Genomic DNA, 20,757 nt, shown 5'->3' with positions numbered 1-20,757 from the left:
AAAATATATAATATATAATTAATGTTTTTTAATAAATTCAATTCAACAATTATTTTTGTCAGAAAAAGTAATGCAAGTTTTTTAATATTTTAATTTAATTTTAATTTGATATCAAGGTGGATCACAGAAAAAAAAAGTTATAAACCAGGATCAGAATATAGTTGATGTTAGTGATTCATCTTCCTCTTCAAATTCTCAATTAGCAGATTTAAATGAATCTTTAGATTCTCTTCCTGATGATTCTGTGATTAATGAATTGTTCTACAAAGATAAGGTAAATTATTATTGAAATAATTCTTATTTTAATTAATTTTCTATGCAGACAAAGGAGCTACAGAACTGTGGTGATTGAAACTTATAAAATTTCTTGTTTATGTTTTTTTTTCTCTATTTTATATTCTGTACTCTAATAATTAGCTATATTGTATTGTGATTTATTAATGCAGAATATCACATAAAATTTGTACACAGAAATAATCTGATGTACTGAAATTTATAAGTACTGATTCTTCAAATGTTATTTTTATACAAGTTTTAATAATTAAAAATTAGTTATGTTATATTAAAGAGTTAGAATAGTGAGAATCTAAAATTTAGATTTATAATTTAATTTTAATTTAGTAAATAACTTTAATAAAATATTTGTTTCTTATTATAAAGTGTAATTTTTAAAATAAGTTAAAATAATTTTGAAGGGAAAATATATTCTATAACTATTGTTTAATAGTTATATAAAATAAAAATTCAAAATTTTAATTGTTTTGTTGTAATTAATATGTATATAATTAAATATTCTGTGTTTTAAAATATTTAATTAAGTTTCTTAAATTTTTTCAGAGTGTTCAAGAATTATCACCAACAATGCATAAATTTCATAAAAATTATCAGTATAAAATAAAACCAATTAGTAAATCTTCAGAAAATAGATCAAAAGTCGAACTGCCAGAAAATGATTCACATTATAACAGTAATACTCATTTGTCTTCAGAAATAAAAAGTGTACCAGAAAATGTCAAATCAATTAAAGTGAAAATTAAAAATATAAAATTTAAGTTTTCTCAGAAAAGTTCACATAATTCTGTTGCTACTTTGCTGGAACAAAATAAGTTAAGGTAATTATTTTATATCTATACATTAAAACTTTTACAGATTATTTTATATCTATACATTAAATTTTTACAGATTATAATTATGTGAAATTTAAAAAATTATATAACATAAACAACATTACAATCTTTTTTAGTAAAAGTACTTTTGCCTTTATCAGTTAGAGATATTTGAACAGGAAAAGTGCTCTAGAAATTTTATTTTGAAAGACAAACCTTGGTTTTCGAATATAATTCATTTCTAAAAGTTGTTCTAAAACAAACAAATTTTTTCATAAGAAATAATATAAAATGGATTAATTTATTCCTCACTCCTGAAATAAAGCCTTTTTTACCTTTTTAGCTGTATTTCATGCATAAAAATACCTACAAATGCAATGTAATAATATATTATATAACATACCAGCTGAATAAAGAATAAAGTTATAAATAAGAAAGACAATTTCATTTATCATAACCTTAAACATGAAATCTTGGATGTCATTTATGTGAATGTCAATTAATTTATTTGATTTAAATGCAACTGTGGTGCATACCAAAAATCAGAAGAAGAATCTTTCGTGCATAAGCATTGAAATCAAATTTAAGTAGAAATGTTATCAATGATTTATGCCGTGATATTTAATGATGCAAAGCAGTCTCAGTGCCACTAACTTCTGAATCGATAGTCCTGCTGTTGATTGGTAGTTTTTAGATGTATGCATAGTCATTGATTTGGAAATAGTTGATACAACAAATTAAATTTCAAAGCATAGTAACTGAATGCCATTGATTATTTGATAAGTTATTAATAGATTGTGTAACTTCTCATATTGGAACACACAAATTATAAATTATAAAATTAAGTATTTTTTATTTATTTTGTTATTAGGTATTAAATATTATATTTATTTTGTCACCATTTTGTTTGTATAATTTATTGCATTTATTCATTTGGCATTGCATTTGTTTATTATTTATTTTATTTTATTGTATTCATTTATTTATTTTTATATTTTTGTTGTAAATATTTACAGTTGTATTCCTAAACAAACATTTCTAGAACATTTTTAAACTTTCTATTGATTATTCTGCTCGAATTTTTGTAACTGATAACAACCTTAATAACATTTTAATAAAATAGATAAAGGTACTTTTACTATAAAAAGATTAACATTGCTTGTGTCTAAAATATCAGTATCTCACATGTATGTTAGATTATTATATGAACATTTAAAACTATTATTTTTTAAAAGTTCAAACAATGATGATTGATATTTTCATTTTATATTTTTTATAAATAATAACTAATAATAATTATTCACTTAAACAAAAATAGTTAACAAATTTTCTAAAAAGTGTAGGAAAGAATCATGAAAGTACATGTGAAAAATTACTTGTTATAAGTCTTAAGAGAGTCTGAAAATCATTCTATTTTAAATTTAATCTAAATGTATATTATGTTTTGGAATAAAGAAAGTTGCATTGTAATTATGCCATTGTTCTGTAGTAATGTTGCTTACCTCTAGTTCCAAGTAATGATAATTAAATCAAAGATCATGTTATAACTAAAAAATTATATATTAGGTTTATATTCATAAAATTTATTTTGTGATCTAATCATAGTTTCAAAATTTATTATAGAGTTATTATTTATATACATTAGATTTTTTATAAATATAATCTACATTAGTACAGGTAATATTTTAATAGTTTTTTTTTTTTTTTGAAGAACATATATTTTAGAACTGATTCCACCATTTTCTGCTGAAGTTAAATCATGGGATCATAGAGGACATAGAATGCATTATTCAGATAACTTGCAGTTTATTTCAAGGAGAATAAAGAATGGAGGTAAGTAACTGCTTTTTAAAATTAACATATTATTGTTATAAAGTTTTCTAACTAGTCAAAACATATTATTTAAAATATTATATATCTTTCTTAACTAATTTATTTACATCAACTATAATTTCTGTGTAAAAAGTATAATATAAAATATAATAATTTATATGATGATGTAAATGTGTGTTCTAACATAATTTAACTTTCAAGAACATTAGTTTTATATAAATTAACAGCTCTCTTTCTGTTTTTCTCTTTCTCTCTCTTTCTCAAATTTCTCTTTGTTTACTTATAAAAATTATTTTATAGCAATGTATAATTTTTATAAATAATTAAGAATATAAAATATAAAAATAAGAATATAGAATATAAAAATAATTAAGAATATACATTACAGTATATTCTGAAAATATAAAATTATACGTTGCTAGAAAATAATTTTTATAAGTAAACAAAGAGAAATTTTGTTTATCTTTACAACTGATAATTGAAATATAATTTTTGGAATTTTTTAAATGTATCTTGTAAAATTTTAAAATAGAAAATAGTAGACATGCGTCTTGATTCCCAAACTTCCAAAAAGTTAGTTTGGTTGAATTATATGTAAATTTTGTCATTACATCATAAAAGTACAAAGGAACACTAGCTTATAGTTTTAGCTTATTTCTAACATAAAAATATCTTTACTTTTGTATTCAAAATCTTCTACTTTATATTTGCTTAAAAATTTAGAAAAAAAAAACAAAACAGACAGAAAAGATATTTAATAAATTTTAATGAGGTTCTTCACTTCATTCTTTCTGTGGCTGAATAAACATAGTAGACCTTGAATATATAGTTTCTAATAATGGATTTTTAACTGTGAAGGAATTATAAATTTTTGTAAATATATGAATAACAGATTAATTTTTAAAATCAATAAATTATAGGAAAGCTGTTAGTGAAAATCATTAAAATAAATAAAATAAAATTTTTTAAATTTAACAACACAGTCATATAATATTTTGGTTAAATCTAATGGATGTCAATTTAAGAAATTATCTTTAATGTGAAATAAAAATTTCATTTATTTTCCTAAATAAATAAAGAATTGTTACAATATAAAATCATCTATATAGTTTTTCAAACAGGATGAATTTGTTGATATGACTGAAGCTGAGAAAAAGCTTACAGTTAATGTTTATGATAAATCTTTATCATAGCTACAACATAATTTCAGTTCTTATATCATTCAAATTTAAAAGCACAGCAATGAAACAAGTTGATGTTGGAACTAAATTCTCAGAAGTTGTGAAATTGAAGAATTTTCCTATTCTAAAATGATAGCAATATTGAAAATTATATCAACAGATTCATTGTTAATAAAATACCTGGTTAAAGTAAAAATTATATAAATTGTGAAAAAAAGTTATATCAAAATTCATGTTTAAAAGAAAGTCCTAACAAGTTTCACTTTGAGATTGTTTTTTTAATATGCTGAAGCTTGTATTTTTTTACATATTACATATAATTACATAATACATTTGAGTTTTCTTACATCAATTTTTATTTACTAATAATAAATAAACATAACAATTATAATAAATAAATATTTTAATTTAATTTTGTTTTAACTTAAAATATTATTTTCAAATTTATCTTAATTTTAATTATCAAATTTCAATTTAAATATTTTAATGTCTTTAGTTGTCATATTTAATCAAGAAGTAAATATTACCTGTAAAAAATCTATATCAGTTAAAGAATTACTATCAAAAGAGCTAATTTTTACTGCAAAAGCAAGAATGCATGATATACATAAGGTGAGTAAATAAATATCATAAACATTTATTAAAGAAGTTATTTTTATTAGTATGCATTATTAAATATAAATAAGTTAATTAAAAATAATTGTAAACTTTTAGAAATATATTGAATTAATTAAAATGTTTTATTACTAAAAGCTATTATTATAACTTTTAAGTATATTTTATGTTTTATTTTTTTATTTTCATTTCTGTATTTAATTAATATTTTATTTTGATATTTATGTTGGACAAATTTAAGTAAAAAAAAAAATACTACTAAAAACATAATCTGTAGAAAGACAATTTCACAAATATTTTTGAGACCAAATTGTATCTTCAGATTGTTTTTCAAAGAAAGAAGTTTTAAAAAACTGAATAAATCCAGCATTTCTTATAATTCTAAAATTACAATTAAAGAATTTCTATTTTTAGAATTGTAAGTATTTCTATGTCATTAATAAATCATAATTATGTTCCAAAATATAAAAACTCTAATTCAATTAATTTTTACAAATGTTTTTTGACAAATGATCTGAAGATGCCAGTTAATCTCAAAAATATTCATGATGTTTTAAGTGTAATTTAAACTTTAACTGAAAAAGATGACTCCATTGATTATGAATATTCATAACTAAATTGTTCTAAATTCATAGCAGCAGTTTAGATATTCCAAATGAGTTCAATATTTGATTAAATTTTTTTATCTAATGGTTTATTGAAATCTCTTGTTTATATAAGATTTAAAATAAGTTATATATTATTATCTTCACTTTTTACAACTTGATAGTAAAATTTTATTAATTGTTGTATTAGGAATGTGTGAATTCAATATCTGTTTTCCTGTTGGCAAATTGCATATCTTAATACATACTTTTTAAGTCTAAATAATCTCAAAAAGTTTATTTGAAAGCATTTTATTTTGTGAGGGGCTAGCCAGGGATACGGAGTTAGTAAAACTCATGTAATGCTTAATCGGCATCTAGTCATGAGACTAGCCTGCGGTCGTTGAAGGATGGCTTCCTTAGACTTAGAGATAAAAACAGAGGTTCATATGAGACCCCTGAAAGTTGTTTTTTCCTGACACCAGATAGTCAATTTCGTGGTCTGTCACACGTTCGTGAGGAATCTCCAGTGGGAGGGACGTGAATAAGTGGAATGGACGGAGGCTTTGAATTTAGTCAGAGATGAGACCATGTTATAACAATAACAAAAGAATTTAATAAAATGAATATCATATAAACAAGGATTACAAAATAATAAAGCTCCTAACTTGCATTGAGAGAGAGTTTACATTCACAAGAAATTATACTACCTCGAACTTAAGTAGTGTTTGTGGTAGTAGTCTTCTATAATGTGGATCGGATAATTAATCTTCTATGCGTCTCCAAATGTCTTCTATATGGGCTCTTCAATATCATGGGAGGCAATCTTTAGTCTATACAGAGATTGACGCTTATGTGGCCAGTTCTTACATTCACAAGAAGTCCCTGAAGATTATCTTCAGGGAACTCCGCACTTATTATGTGGCACATCCTACTTCGGGGAACTGCCCCCAAAGGTGAGAAATCTTAACTCTTTTTATAAGAATGGCTGACTCATCTGCACGGGACAATGAGTAGCTCTATTCGGTAAAAGAAAGGAAGTTTGTTTCCTCCCCTTTTCATCCCTTGTGTTAAAATTCTTTCCTTGATAATAAAATATTTTAATAATATTTTATATTAATTAAAAACGATCCCTCAGATCTCACAATTTCAATTAAAAAATCCAGTTTCCAAATTGTACTTTCATATAAAACAGAACTCATTAATATATTAAACAATTTCTTATGTATACAAATATCAGATACTTTAATTTATGAATAGAATGTAGCTTTATTAGACAATTAATTAAGGGGATATTTTTATTATATAATTATTTTAGATGACCATATAACAATCCATTCCAAGTAAATTTGACTCTTAAATGTACAGTCTTGTTAATTGTCTTAAGGATTGACTAGTTATGTAGAATGAATATTTTGTAGGTTTATTTTAAATTCTTTTTTCTTTATTCTTGGTTTTTCTCATATATTTATTATTCTATTTGAATGTAAGGCTGTATTTTATTTCCACATTTATTTGCTTTTATAAAAGTGTTTTGCATGTAATCTTTAAGTAATTATATTTTTACTTAATCTTAATCTAGCATTATTATTTTGTGAAAACAAAATAATAATGCTAGATTTGTAATTAATTTAGCAAAATTGATTTATTTATTTAATATTTAAACAATATAACCCATTTTTTCTTAAGATTGTAAATTTAGGTTCTGGTGGAATCAAAATTAAAGATATAATTTCTGCTAGATCTATGTGTACAGTGTGTTCATTATCACTTAAGGATATTACTAAAAATGTATCAGAGAAAAGTGTCAATGAGAAATATTCAAATGAATCAATTTTAGAAGTAAGTAGACTACATGTTTTTTTTACTTTCTCTTAAAATCTATCAGAAAACTAATGGCCAATTATTTGATTTACATTCACAAATGATAAAAGTGATACAAAGAGAACTGTATACAAAATTTTAAAATATATTTTCTATTTTAAATTATTTTGAAAATATTCAAATGAATCAATTGAGAAATATTCAAATGAATCAATTTTAGAAGTAAGTAGACTACATGTTTTTTTTACTTTCTCTTAAAATCTATCAGAAAACTAATGGCCAATTATTTGATTTACATTCACAAATGATAAAAGTGATACAAAGAGAACTGTATACAAAATTTTAAAATATATTTTCTATTTTAAATTATTTTGAAAAGTAAAGAATACAAAAATATTTTAAATTGTTTAACTCAAAACTAATCTTTGTTTAACATCGAAATTGAAACATAGGCAAATTCAGCTTTCAATTTTTTTTTTCCTCATAATCAATTTAATCTCATTGTTGTACATTCAGGCACCTTGGACATTAATTCAGAAATAGATTATACAAATTATTAAATTTTAAAAATAGTATTAGATAATTTTGTAAACATTTTTAATAAAGATTTCATAAAAACTCATTGCAGATTTGATGTATAGTATATACATAAAATATTTAATTTATGTATCTCCACACCTAGGTAGAAGTATCTTTGATTACATCGAGGATAAATGTACATCACTCTGAAAGTTCAACATCATCTAAAACTTTAAGTAAAACACAATTTAATGAAAATGAAATTACAGACATTTCAAAGAATGATGAAACAGAATCTGGTAAGAATGAGACTCATACAAATAACATCGATGATGTATCTAAATCTAAAGAGATATCAGAAGATAGTCCTGATTTTTACAAAAATCTTATTATAGTGAGTTTTCTATACTTTTGAAATTATTAGAAATATTGTTAATATTATAACTTTAATATGTTTTTTTACTTTAATAATTACTATTTAATTTTTCTTTGTTTTTGAATGAATTAAACTTATGTTTAATATGTGTCATATTGTATTATTCTTTAAAACTTAATTTCCTTTAATAGCAAATATAACAAAATTATTAATGTAACTTTTATAGTTATGAAATGCCCTGTTGTTTTGAAAAATAATTTTATTTTAATGTTAAGATCTTCCTTAAATAAAACACAAATAAAATATTCAGCACAAAAACTTTATGTATTTTACTTTATTAATTTATGAAGAATTTATTTGTTGTTTTATACTTTCTTTAAATTTTCACTCTATTCATAATACAAAGGAAAAGGTTTTTTTTAATTTCAATTTTATATGAAATTGTTTTTTATTTAAAATGAAATGTATTTTAGTAACATTTTATTTTAATTAGTACAGTATTCAAATATTAAAGTTACTACATTCTTTCAAATAAATAGCAACTTTGTTGCTTTTATATTTCTTTTATTATATAATAATTTATTGATGACTAAAAGTCAATAAATTATTATATAATGTCAACTTAACTATGTTCCAAATCATTATTAATTAGATTAAAACCTGATTTTAAAAATTTGTTTTGGAAAATGATAATATCACTGATAATTCAGAAAGCAAATTTATTACATTTTTATGTATTTATTCTAAATATATAGTAAGCAAAATTTGTCTTCCTACAATATGATGATGCACTGAAATTTTATATGATAGCTACATTATTTGTTGTATTACATTGATAGTAATTAAATATTATATCATACTAGAAATTCTCCCATCAAGCATGAAGGAATAGTTTTTATGAGAAAGTAGAGATTAAAGAATTGAGAAGAGTAGAGATTTCAAGAAATTCAAGAGTTGTTAATATTTCTACAAATGAAGTAGTTTATACTATCTGTTGTAACATAAAGAGCAACAAAACAAAATTTTACCTGAAGTAGACAAAAAAGTTGGAGTTAAAGAAAATTCACTTACATACACATAAACAGATTTAGGCCTTTAAAATAATAAAATCTTTCTTTATACACTACATTCTGAATAAACACTATTGTCTTTTAATTTTCTAGAGAAGAAACTTAATTTTCATAAAACTCAGAAATGATACCAAATTCAGAAATTGTTTTTACTCAATAACATATATATATGTTATTGAGTAAAAACAATATACAGGGTGTCCCAACGAAAACGAAACGACAGAGATATCGCGTTCGTCCAAGCAAATCGCTCGGACAGGTCGATTTTATTCTCAAGGGGGCGTCCGCAGATGGCGTGATGTCTTTTAACCAATGTGTGGTTGAGTCTTCAGATGTTGTCCGAGTAGCGTTCCTATGGCGACCAACATCGTCTGTCGAACGACTAAAAGCGCGGTTAAAACGAGTGTGCTAGACGATTTTTATCCCGACAAAAAAAATAATAATAATCTTAAATTCGAATTGACTCACTATGTGGTCAAGCTTAATGTGAAATAAGCTTGTTGACGTAGACGAAGAGGCATCTCACGGTATGACTTCTGAAGAGATAGGTCATGTCAAGAAGATGAGATTGCTTATCTTGTCAAGACAGTTACATGTTCTTATGTCACTTTACAGTAAGTTATTAAATCTCAAAATACTGTATTATAACATTTGGAAACAGATAACACATTATCAACCTTAATTTTATGATCAACTTAATTTTCCTTGCATATGCGGTCTAGCTTAAAAGGTTTTTTTTTATGTTTTTTAATAGTTTGTGTTACTTTATTTGAAATAAATGTTTGTTTAGTTAATAAAAAATGAATAAGTTTTTAAAAATTTTGTTGTCTGTTGTATTCAGAATCGCAAAAACTTCATTGCAGAAAATGTCCCCCTTGAGAATAAAATCGACCTGTCCGAGCGATTTGCTTGGACGAACGCGATATCTCTGTCGTTTCGTTTTCGTTGGGACACCCTGTATATATATGTAATACAACTACATAGTTTTACAAATATCAAACAAACAACTAGCTTCTTTATTGGGCTATAAGGCTAAATAATTACTAAATAAGCCTTTTGGCAAATTCAAATTGCTTAGTAATTATTTAGCCTTATGGCCTAATGAAGAATCTAGCTGTTCATTTGCTGTGTCTGTATGTATATATAAGTGTGTACATACAGGTATCCCTTGCTTAATGCAGGATTTGATTAAATTAATTGCAGCAATCCCTTTTTTGTGTGTGGCAGAAATTTTAATTAATGTGGCTTTAACAGCTGTCTTTACTTAACATAGATATGTTTTATCAGCAAATAAGCTGTTGGTGAATTTGCTATTTTTGTTTTTTAAAATAGAAATATTTGTTATTAACTAAAATTTGTTCTAGCAGGTAGGAATGGGTATATTAAAATTGCATTAATCAACTATCGAGATATGTATGTATTTGATTAATGCAATTTTGATATATATAGTAGCATTGAGGGATTAATTAACTGATTAATCAAGGAATACCTATATATATATATATATAATTTTTAATAGTTTGACAAATTTTTGAGATATGTTATAGATATTTCTTCATTATTTTAGAATGATGTTCTCTATTGTTTACTTCAAATAAGTGATGGAAGAAATTTTGGAAAGAAAAAATGGTTGCATGTAGTTTTTCGACTATTCTTCAGCAAGAGTGGATTTTTTAGAGATATTTTATATGATCCTGAACAACCACAGTTTTGTTTTACTCAGGTATACGTTTTCTATTTATAAGCATTTACAGATAACTTAGTTGCTTGAGATGCTACATTAATAATTTAATCTGTATTGAAGTTACAGAAAAATATATTTTACATAGTAATAAAAGAAATGTATTTTCTACTTACTATTGCTAAAATTGGATTGAAACACTAAAAACTTCCTATTAAATAGTGATAAAAATAAACACTGAGGGTGAATATAGAGCAAATAATAATAATTTTGCTATTATATGTGATTCAGCTTGTCAAGTGAAGGCTTTAGTTTCACTTAAAATTTCCTTTAGTTTCTCTACTTTTTTATTTTGATTGAAATATTAGTACTATATGTAAGCTTGCAGACATTTTATATTCATACAATATTTTTAATAGAAGACATGTTAGACTGTTTAAAAACTGAAATTAATTTTTGGAAATGCAAATTTTTATATTTTAGTCTTATTCTTACATACACAGCTTACTTTAAAGGAAGAAATATAATTAACTAGTTAGTTTTTAAATGAAATACCAAGAAATGCATTGAATTCTTTTAATTGAAAAGTTTTCAAATTCAATAAGGATTTTATTTCTTTTTGACAATTAGAAAGTTAAAATACTAGAACATTCTTTTTATATTCAGCTAAAAGAAAACATTATGTAAAATATAATAACAAAGTGCAGAGTAATTTTAATCAAAGATATCAATTATCTATATTTAATATATTTATTAATTAATAAATTGAATGATATTTTTAATTATGAACACACAGAGAAGTTATTTGGACTATAAAAAATGTTCAAAATATTAAACTGTTCAGGAAACAAATATATTAAAGTAAAAATTATTATTTTTTATTTATTTTTTAACATATTAAAATTATATTAAGAAAATAACTGAAAGTTGGAATGAAATAATGAAATTTCTTATTTAGAATTATAGTAATGAGATTTAAAAGTAAAAGATGTAATAAAATTTTGAATATAAAACTAATAGGTTATGCAAAGTAATGTTTTATTTATAAACAGAACTAAATGGCTTAAAAACTTATTTATAATAATTTTTTTAACCTTAAACTAAATTACAAAATAAATTATTCATTTTTGTAGATTATTGTAATTATTATTATATAAAATAAATATTCATAAAATATTCATCTAATTATTATAATCATCAAATTTACTTTTAGATTTTTCCAGTTCTACTAAATGATGAATTACTTCAGAGCACTAATAATAATATAATGGTAATTGAAATTTGGGAAAGAAATGACCAGAAATCAGAACAAAAAGTAAGGTTATATTGTAAGGTTGTAAGGGTACAATAATGTTTGTTTGTTATATTTTTATCTGAATTCAATTGTTAACATATATTTGTATATTTTTTTTTTCCTGTAGAAATTAAGAGGACTGTGTAAACTTCCATTACATTGTTTCTATTTAGTATTCAATAATTCAGCATTAGCCAAAAGTCATTTGCTATCTAAGGTTTGTAGAATGATATGCAGTTTATTATTATATTTCAATATATTNTTCTGTACTATATTAAAAACTAAAATTTATTTGTTTGTAAGCTTAAAATAGATTCTTATTAACCATATATTATTAAAAATGCATTTATAAATAAAGTACAGAACTGGGAATGGTTATTTGTGGTTTAGCCTAGTGACAAGTAAATTCGTCTTACATCATTTTTCGACTTAAGTTGCCTCTCCTGGAACCAATTACCGACATAAGGTGAGGTATACCTATATATATATATATATAATTTTTAATAGTTTGACAAATTTTTGAGATATGTTATAGATATTTCTTCATTATTTTAGAATGATGTTCTCTATTGTTTACTTCAAATAAGTGATGGAAGAAATTTTGGAAAGAAAAAATGGTTGCATGTAGTTTTTCGACTATTCTTCAGCAAGAGTGGATTTTTTAGAGATATTTTATATGATCCTGAACAACCACAGTTTTGTTTTACTCAGGTATACGTTTTCTATTTATAAGCATTTACAGATAACTTAGTTGCTTGAGATGCTACATTAATAATTTAATCTGTATTGAAGTTACAGAAAAATATATTTTACATAGTAATAAAAGAAATGTATTTTCTACTTACTATTGCTAAAATTGGATTGAAACACTAAAAACTTCCTATTAAATAGTGATAAAAATAAACACTGAGGGTGAATATAGAGCAAATAATAATAATTTTGCTATTATATGTGATTCAGCTTGTCAAGTGAAGGCTTTAGTTTCACTTAAAATTTCCTTTAGTTTCTCTACTTTTTTATTTTGATTGAAATATTAGTACTATATGTAAGCTTGCAGACATTTTATATTCATACAATATTTTTAATAGAAGACATGTTAGACTGTTTAAAAACTGAAATTAATTTTTGGAAATGCAAATTTTTATATTTTAGTCTTATTCTTACATACACAGCTTACTTTAAAGGAAGAAATATAATTAACTAGTTAGTTTTTAAATGAAATACCAAGAAATGCATTGAATTCTTTTAATTGAAAAGTTTTCAAATTCAATAAGGATTTTATTTCTTTTTGACAATTAGAAAGTTAAAATACTAGAACATTCTTTTTATATTCAGCTAAAAGAAAACATTATGTAAAATATAATAACAAAGTGCAGAGTAATTTTAATCAAAGATATCAATTATCTATATTTAATATATTTATTAATTAATAAATTGAATGATATTTTTAATTATGAACACACAGAGAAGTTATTTGGACTATAAAAAATGTTCAAAATATTAAACTGTTCAGGAAACAAATATATTAAAGTAAAAATTATTATTTTTTATTTATTTTTTAACATATTAAAATTATATTAAGAAAATAACTGAAAGTTGGAATGAAATAATGAAATTTCTTATTTAGAATTATAGTAATGAGATTTAAAAGTAAAAGATGTAATAAAATTTTGAATATAAAACTAATAGGTTATGCAAAGTAATGTTTTATTTATAAACAGAACGAAATGGCTTAAAAACTTATTTATAATAATTTTTTTAACCTTAAACTAAATTACAAAATAAATTATTCATTTTTGTATTTTATTGTAATTATTATTATATAAAATAAATATTCATAAAATATTCATCTAATTATTATAATCATCAAATTTACTTTTAGATTTTTCCAGTTCTACTAAATGATGAATTACTTCAGAGCACTAATAATAATATAATGGTAATTGAAATTTGGGAAAGAAATGACCAGAAATCAGAACAAAAAGTAAGGTTATATTGTAAGGTTGTAAGGGTACAATAATGTTTGTTTGTTATATTTTTATCTGAATTCAATTGTTAACATATATTTGTATATTTTTTTTTTCCTGTAGAAATTAAGAGGACTGTGTAAACTTCCATTACATTGTTTCTATTTAGTATTCAATAATTCAGCATTAGCCAAAAGTCATTTGCTATCTAAGGTTTGTAGAATGATATGCAGTTTATTATTATATTTCAATATATTTAATGTTAGAATTGATATATAATAAATTTATAAAATATATTAATCATTTATTTTATATTTTTAGTTTCCAGTCATTTCTACTTCTGGCTATACTCCTGTTGTACATCCTATTACAAACCACTGTAATGGTGAATTAAATATTTTGTTTGCATTAGGAACATTAGTGCAGGTAAAGTTTACTATTATTTTGAGTTAATTATATTAGAAATTTTATATGAAGTAGTTAAAGATCAAATTCAGTTCATGTTTTTGAAATTTCTTTGCTTCTTCTTCAGATTATTACTTATAATCTAATTAAAACTGCTTTAAATTTTATAATAATAATTTTTAAATTTAGATACTTCTGATATGCTGTTATAAACATTAAAGTTCTGTATATTGTTAAAAATTTTTTTACTAGAAACTATTGAATAATAATATTTATTGTCATTGTGTACCTTAACTATTTTTTCCAGTTAATTTTATAAATAGTTTATAGGCTTTCTCATTATAATCTGATTGAGGAGAAAAATAAGAGAAAGGAAAATATTTTATTAACAGTTATTAAATTTTCTGATTTATATAATAATGACATTAATATATTAATTTTATTTCAATTAAATAATATTTTTATTTAAAAATGCAAGCTTTTCTAATAATTTTTAAGTTTAATATATTTCTAGAGTACTAAAATATTAGTTAATTCTAATCATATGTGACTTAATTTAGTAATTTTTACTTGATTCTCCAATAATCTAATTTATATCAATTAAAAAATAATCCAAGTTAAATTAGAAATCCTACAGTTTTATGTGGAATCTAAATAAGACAGTATAAATATTTAAGTAAAAACATTTTTTTCTTTACAGATTGAAAATGCAATTGAAAAATATTCACAAATAGAATCTGAAAATAAAAATGAAGCCATGACAGAATTTAAAAATACAGTTAATAAAGAAAAAATAGGATTAAATGAGAAACTTCATAAGTCTAATAATAAAGGTGATTTCTTTAGTTCAATCAAAAAATAAAATTTTTTAAATAATAAATATAAAAATCTTTAAAATTCAGTTAAGAAAAAAAAATTCAATTAAGGCAGTCTTTCAATTTTTCTAGTCAGACAAATTTTTTCTTTATTTTAAAATTTAGTTATTTATATTTAAAGAGAACACTTTATAACTTAGTTTAGAAAAATATACATCTTAACTTAAATTTCTTCTTATTATTATTTCTATTATTCAGAAAAATTTTAATTATTTTATTCTATTTTTATAATGAAAACTTAGCTTTCAATAAATTTAGTAAATTTATATTTTTTTAAATAATACTTTATTTAATAAATGGTAGGAGAATTGCTTTAAAAAAATATAAATTTGCCAAATTTACTGAAAGCTAAGTTTTCATTATAAAAATAGAATAAAATAATTAAAATTTATGTAAGTAATAAATGTAATATAGTAATATTTATTAAATTACATAATGTTTTCTTTTAGTTTATATATTATTTAAACAATAAGTTTAAGTTAAGATATATATTTTTCTAAACTAAGTTATAAAGTATTTTCTTTAAGTATAAATAAAAACCTTCACCAGACCAGAAAAATTGACTGTTTTTAATTTAATTAATTGAATTTTTATTTCTCAGCTGAATTTTAAAGATTCTTATGAATATTTATTTATTTAATATTTTATTTATATAACTTATTTTTTTCATTTTTCAACAGAAATCAAGCATTTTATTGAATTCTCAATTGAAAGTTTAGGTGATTTAGAAATAAATAAAGACTTGATTTGGGGTGAAGCTGAATGTTATATGACTTATTGTTTTCCTTCTCAGTACAAAGGTACATATTTAAATATTGTAAACACTTAATATAATAATTGTTTAATAATTTGAAATTTTTATAATTATATATAGTAAATAATTTTTTAAATACTGTAAAATATTTAATTTTGATTTACAGATAATATGGAAATTTGTTTGTTTAAGAGTGATATACAACTACTTATACCTAATTTAGCATTTCAGCATAAAATGAAACATACTTATATTTTAAAGGAAAATGAAAATATATGTAATATATTGTTAAAAGGTCAGTTTATTTAATAAGCTTTATTACAATTCTTTAGTTGACTAGTAATTAAAATAAATTTTCAGTCTTGTATAATGAAAATTTATTTCATATAACAGAGTGAAGTTCAAGAAAAATATTGTATTATATTACATTAAGATAGGCTCTATTAAAAGTTCCTGTTAAGTTTATTGAGGGCTGTTTTGTATAACTTATGTCATTTATTAGTTTTTTCTATATGTCAATAGATTGATAGTTAATTTTATTATAAATAATTTGAATTTTATTGAATTATATATGAAATTCAAAGCTTTCAATTTCATATATTGTTTGCTAATTTTAACTGATGAACATGTCACAATTATAATTTTCTAGTAATAATATTTATAATAGAGAACTTAATTTTTATTATTTTGCATTCAATAACAGCATTTTTGCATGGAATTTATTTTTAATGTAGATTATGATAAAAAAATTATTAATAAGGATAGAGAATTAATTCTTGAATTAATTGAGTTTTTTAATGTTCATCATTCAGCAAAATTGAATGAACTGATATTTATGAATAATATGATATGATAATAATTTCTTATATTATATTATTATTATTATTATTATTATTAGATTTGAAATTTGGTACACAGTTAGGGTACGTTAGGAGAACGCACACTAAGAAGGGATTTTTCGAAATTCTTCCCCACGGGGGAGAGAGACATNTAATTTTTTTAATTAATAGATTTTATTATATATAAGTTTAATTAAGTCGGGGGGGGGTCGGAAATCGCAATGAAAATTTGAATTTTTTAAAAATATTAAAAAATATACGGCCAACTAGTATTCACCCTACTATAAACCCATCGCCTCCCGAGACTTCTATGAGAATGTCCCGGGAAATCCGACTCCAGCTGTTCTCAAGGTCATCCAGCTGTGTAAACAATGACTCATCAATGTCAAATTTCACAGAAAGGCGAGACAAAGGAAAATAAAATTTGAAGCTTTTTCTTCAAAATTAACGCATTTCTTTCGTTTTTTTCAGTTTTAAGTATTTTTTATGTTTAACTAGCTTACCCGTCGCGCATTGCTGCGATCTCAGAAGAAAGGAAATTCAAGCAAACTCGTTATGATAAAATTAAATTTTCATTTTATCACTTTTATTGAAACTTATTATTATTATTCATTTTCATCGGGAAAACATTTCAAAGTGTCATTTCAATTCTGTTTATTTATTGGAGTACTTGTAAATACACGATATTTTTTGTTTTTCCGCCTGGTGCGTACACGAATAAATCAGGTTTTCCGACGCGTGTGCGGGCCTCATACAATTGTCCATGCAAGAAGCATGGATTCTCCAAATTTAGCCCATACACTCGCAGCGATTGTCAGAAGTGCGATATTCCCCATTTTTATATATATATATTTTTATCCTTTATAATTTTANCATTCTACGGCACCTTCAGTACATAAATATTGTGCAAGTTTGTCACGTAACACTTTTGCGTCACAACTATATGTGTTAGATTTTTGCCAACCACATTTATGTAAGTGTTTTTGCTCATCACGCCATTGTCCCAGATTGACTGAATGATCCGAATCTTCTGTGTCGACAAAACCTGTTGGACAGTATGTTGTGCTGCTTTCGGTTAAAAAAAAATTATGTAACACGAGGGAAGCAGCAACAATCAAAGTGATTAAAAAAAATTATTATAAATATCGTAAATAACAGTTTACAAATGCATATATACAGATATTTTTTGAAGGGGGACAATGGTCTTTGCAATTTGAAATTGATCGAACACACTGTGCGCGAATGCTCGTGTAAACGCGCGCCATCTATCGTAGGGTAAATGCCAGAAAACTTCGCGGGAGTGTATTAAAAACTTCCCAAAGCTTCATGGCAATCGTACTATGCCACAAACCTTCGCCGGAGTATATTAAACAACTTCTCAAAGTTTCACGGCGGTCAGATAAACGGTGTGGTAATGCATAAAGGGGACACACACACACACACACACACACATTCATTTTTATATATATAGATTACATTAATATCAAAAATTGCCGGAGGCTTAAGGAGTTAATTTTTGCCATTCAAGATGAATCTTTGTGCCATTAATTCAAATCTTACACAAAACTTTTGTTCTGTTTTTTTTGCTTTTTGTTCATAAAATTTACATTCTAACATTTCTACTGTATTATTATTTTTGTGAAAAATTTGTTTGTTTATTAATAAATCTGCCACTTAAAGATTACTCAAAAGTCCTAAATAAACTAGTGATTTGTAAGAAAATTATTATTAAAGATAGTAAAATCAAAATTTGTTTTTGTTTTACATAGAAACTTCTGTTGATTTATTAAAAATAAAAACGTTAGATTTTTTAATTTTTATTTTAAGATAAATCAGATAGATAATAATTTTAAATTTCTTTACGTATTATATTGATCTGTAATATTTAAATATATAACTTTATATTAGATACTTTGTAATGTCATAAATACCTTTAAAACTTATCAAAAAATTTTTTCTGGATTTCAAAGATTTGATTTAATTTGATATTGAACTTTATTTTAATACAAATTAATTCTATTTAATCTTGAACAGAGGCAGAGCATTTAAAGTGCTAATATCTGCAGAAGGTTTTGTTTTATTTATGATAAATATATATATCTATTGCTTATTTGTTTGGAAATTTAGGAATAATTTATCATAAATTGCTGTAGACAATTAATACAATAAGAATTTTGTTTCTTTACATTAATTTTAGCATAAACATTTTATTTTTTTTATTTAATATTTAAATATGAATTATTTTTAAACAACAAACTTATAAATATTTATTTTACAACTTTGAATAAATAGAATTTACATCACAGAAAAATGAAGATAGTATTTTAATGAAACAACTTCCTATCAAGTTATGGGGGAGTTTTTATAATCCGTATCAAAGGATTGAATTACTTGCATCAGTAAGTAATTTAATTTATTTAATTAACATTACTGTAAACACAACAGTTTGTTTATTATTTTTAAAATATTGTTTTCCTAATTTGAAACCATGTCTGCCTTTCTATTTTGTTTACATCACACAATGAATTGAAATACAATTGACACAAGGTTTTTCTTTACATCCTTCTTTAATCTGCTTTTTATTTGCCAACAGTCTATACTGACCAATTTTTTATTAGGCTTTAGATCATTAATGTAAATTATAGCATATCTGTTTAATTTTACAGGTTTTAAAAATTTATTATGTCTTTTAGATTAAAGTATACCATCATTAAATATCATTATAAGTTTATAAAATTAATTTTTAATTAATACATGTAAAAATATATTTCAGTAATAGTTTACAAATAAAAATAACAACAACAACAATAAAAAGTTTTGAATCTATTTTTATATGTAAAAATGGAGAATATATTTAAATTTTGAATTTTAAATATTACTTTTATTATATTTACAGACTTATTTATTATTAAATGATGTATGCAGTTTTATCCAGACTGATACAACTGATTCCGAGGAACCAATATATAAAACTTACAAATTACCTTTTCAAACAAATTTTACAAATTCTACAAGATTAAAAGTTGATCACATAAAAATTAATCTTAAATATTGGAAAGGAGATGCTAATATGGTAAATATTTTTCTATTTAACAGTTTTTTTTAGATAATTAATTGAAATAAATACTTTACTAAAATCTTAATGTATTTATACTTTGTAGGGGTCAAGATTTACTGAAAATGATCATAATAATACAAATAAGACAAACAATACATCAGTTCATTCTGCATTGGAAGCTGATCATTCAGTTCAGTTGGATTTAATTGAAATTTTAGAAGATCCAAGTCTAGAAAAATCATTAGAAGTGAATGGAAAAAATGATGTAGTAACTAATTTACCAAAAAATAATAATGAATGTACAATGGAGAAACCAGAAAAAGATGCCTCAGTGTCAAATAAAACATACAGTAAAAATTTAGTAGCAAAACACAATTATTCTGACATAAACTCCGGAATTTCAGATATGCCGTTTTGTAGTAAAAACAATGATTTTGTATTTTATACACACATTTTTATAGAAAGAGCTCTCCATTTGCCTATGGTAATGAAAAAAGAAAGGTATACATATTAACATCATTTGTTTCTCTTTTTTTTGTTTAATATGTTCAAAATTTAAACTGTCTTATTATTAAATATTGAATATATTATAGCTCATAATTAATCCTTCATTTAAATAACATAAGATATTATCTCATTTATAAGAATATATGCTATATACTTACAAAAAAGACCAGCATTTTTATTAATAATTTGAAAAAATACAAACAGTTTAATTATTTTTTTTATTATTTACTGTTTACAAAATTTACTTTAATATCATAAAAATTAAATAA

The 20,757-nt window shown here is 23.0% G+C and overlaps 1 protein-coding gene across 1 annotated transcript in view; it reads left to right on the top strand.

The window, feature by feature from the left end:
- The window catches only part of LOC111618450 (C2 domain-containing protein 3-like), a 55,323-nt gene that overhangs the window by 4,595 nt on the left and 29,971 nt on the right, over positions 1 to 20,757 (top strand). Inside the window, exons 4-19 of the mRNA XM_023359998.1 lie at positions 117 to 274; positions 838 to 1,112; positions 2,818 to 2,939; positions 4,617 to 4,732; positions 7,009 to 7,161; positions 7,826 to 8,056; positions 10,676 to 10,831; positions 12,003 to 12,104; positions 12,211 to 12,300; positions 14,372 to 14,476; positions 15,156 to 15,288; positions 16,011 to 16,130; positions 16,251 to 16,379; positions 19,216 to 19,322; positions 19,820 to 19,996; positions 20,085 to 20,482. Of these exons, the coding sequence (XP_023215766.1) occupies positions 117 to 274; positions 838 to 1,112; positions 2,818 to 2,939; positions 4,617 to 4,732; positions 7,009 to 7,161; positions 7,826 to 8,056; positions 10,676 to 10,831; positions 12,003 to 12,104; positions 12,211 to 12,300; positions 14,372 to 14,476; positions 15,156 to 15,288; positions 16,011 to 16,130; positions 16,251 to 16,379; positions 19,216 to 19,322; positions 19,820 to 19,996; positions 20,085 to 20,482 (2,572 nt within the window). The remainder of the gene's footprint in view (positions 1 to 116; positions 275 to 837; positions 1,113 to 2,817; positions 2,940 to 4,616; positions 4,733 to 7,008; positions 7,162 to 7,825; positions 8,057 to 10,675; positions 10,832 to 12,002; positions 12,105 to 12,210; positions 12,301 to 14,371; positions 14,477 to 15,155; positions 15,289 to 16,010; positions 16,131 to 16,250; positions 16,380 to 19,215; positions 19,323 to 19,819; positions 19,997 to 20,084; positions 20,483 to 20,757) is intronic.

The sequence above is a fragment of the Centruroides sculpturatus genome, unplaced genomic scaffold (genome assembly GCF_000671375.1).
Source record: "Centruroides sculpturatus isolate CEXI.00-Female unplaced genomic scaffold, Cexi_2.0 scaffold69, whole genome shotgun sequence".
Taxonomy (NCBI): domain Eukaryota; kingdom Metazoa; phylum Arthropoda; class Arachnida; order Scorpiones; family Buthidae; genus Centruroides; species Centruroides sculpturatus.
Note: the sequence above shows the minus strand (reverse complement) of the source record. Positions and strands in the feature narration are given on the sequence as shown.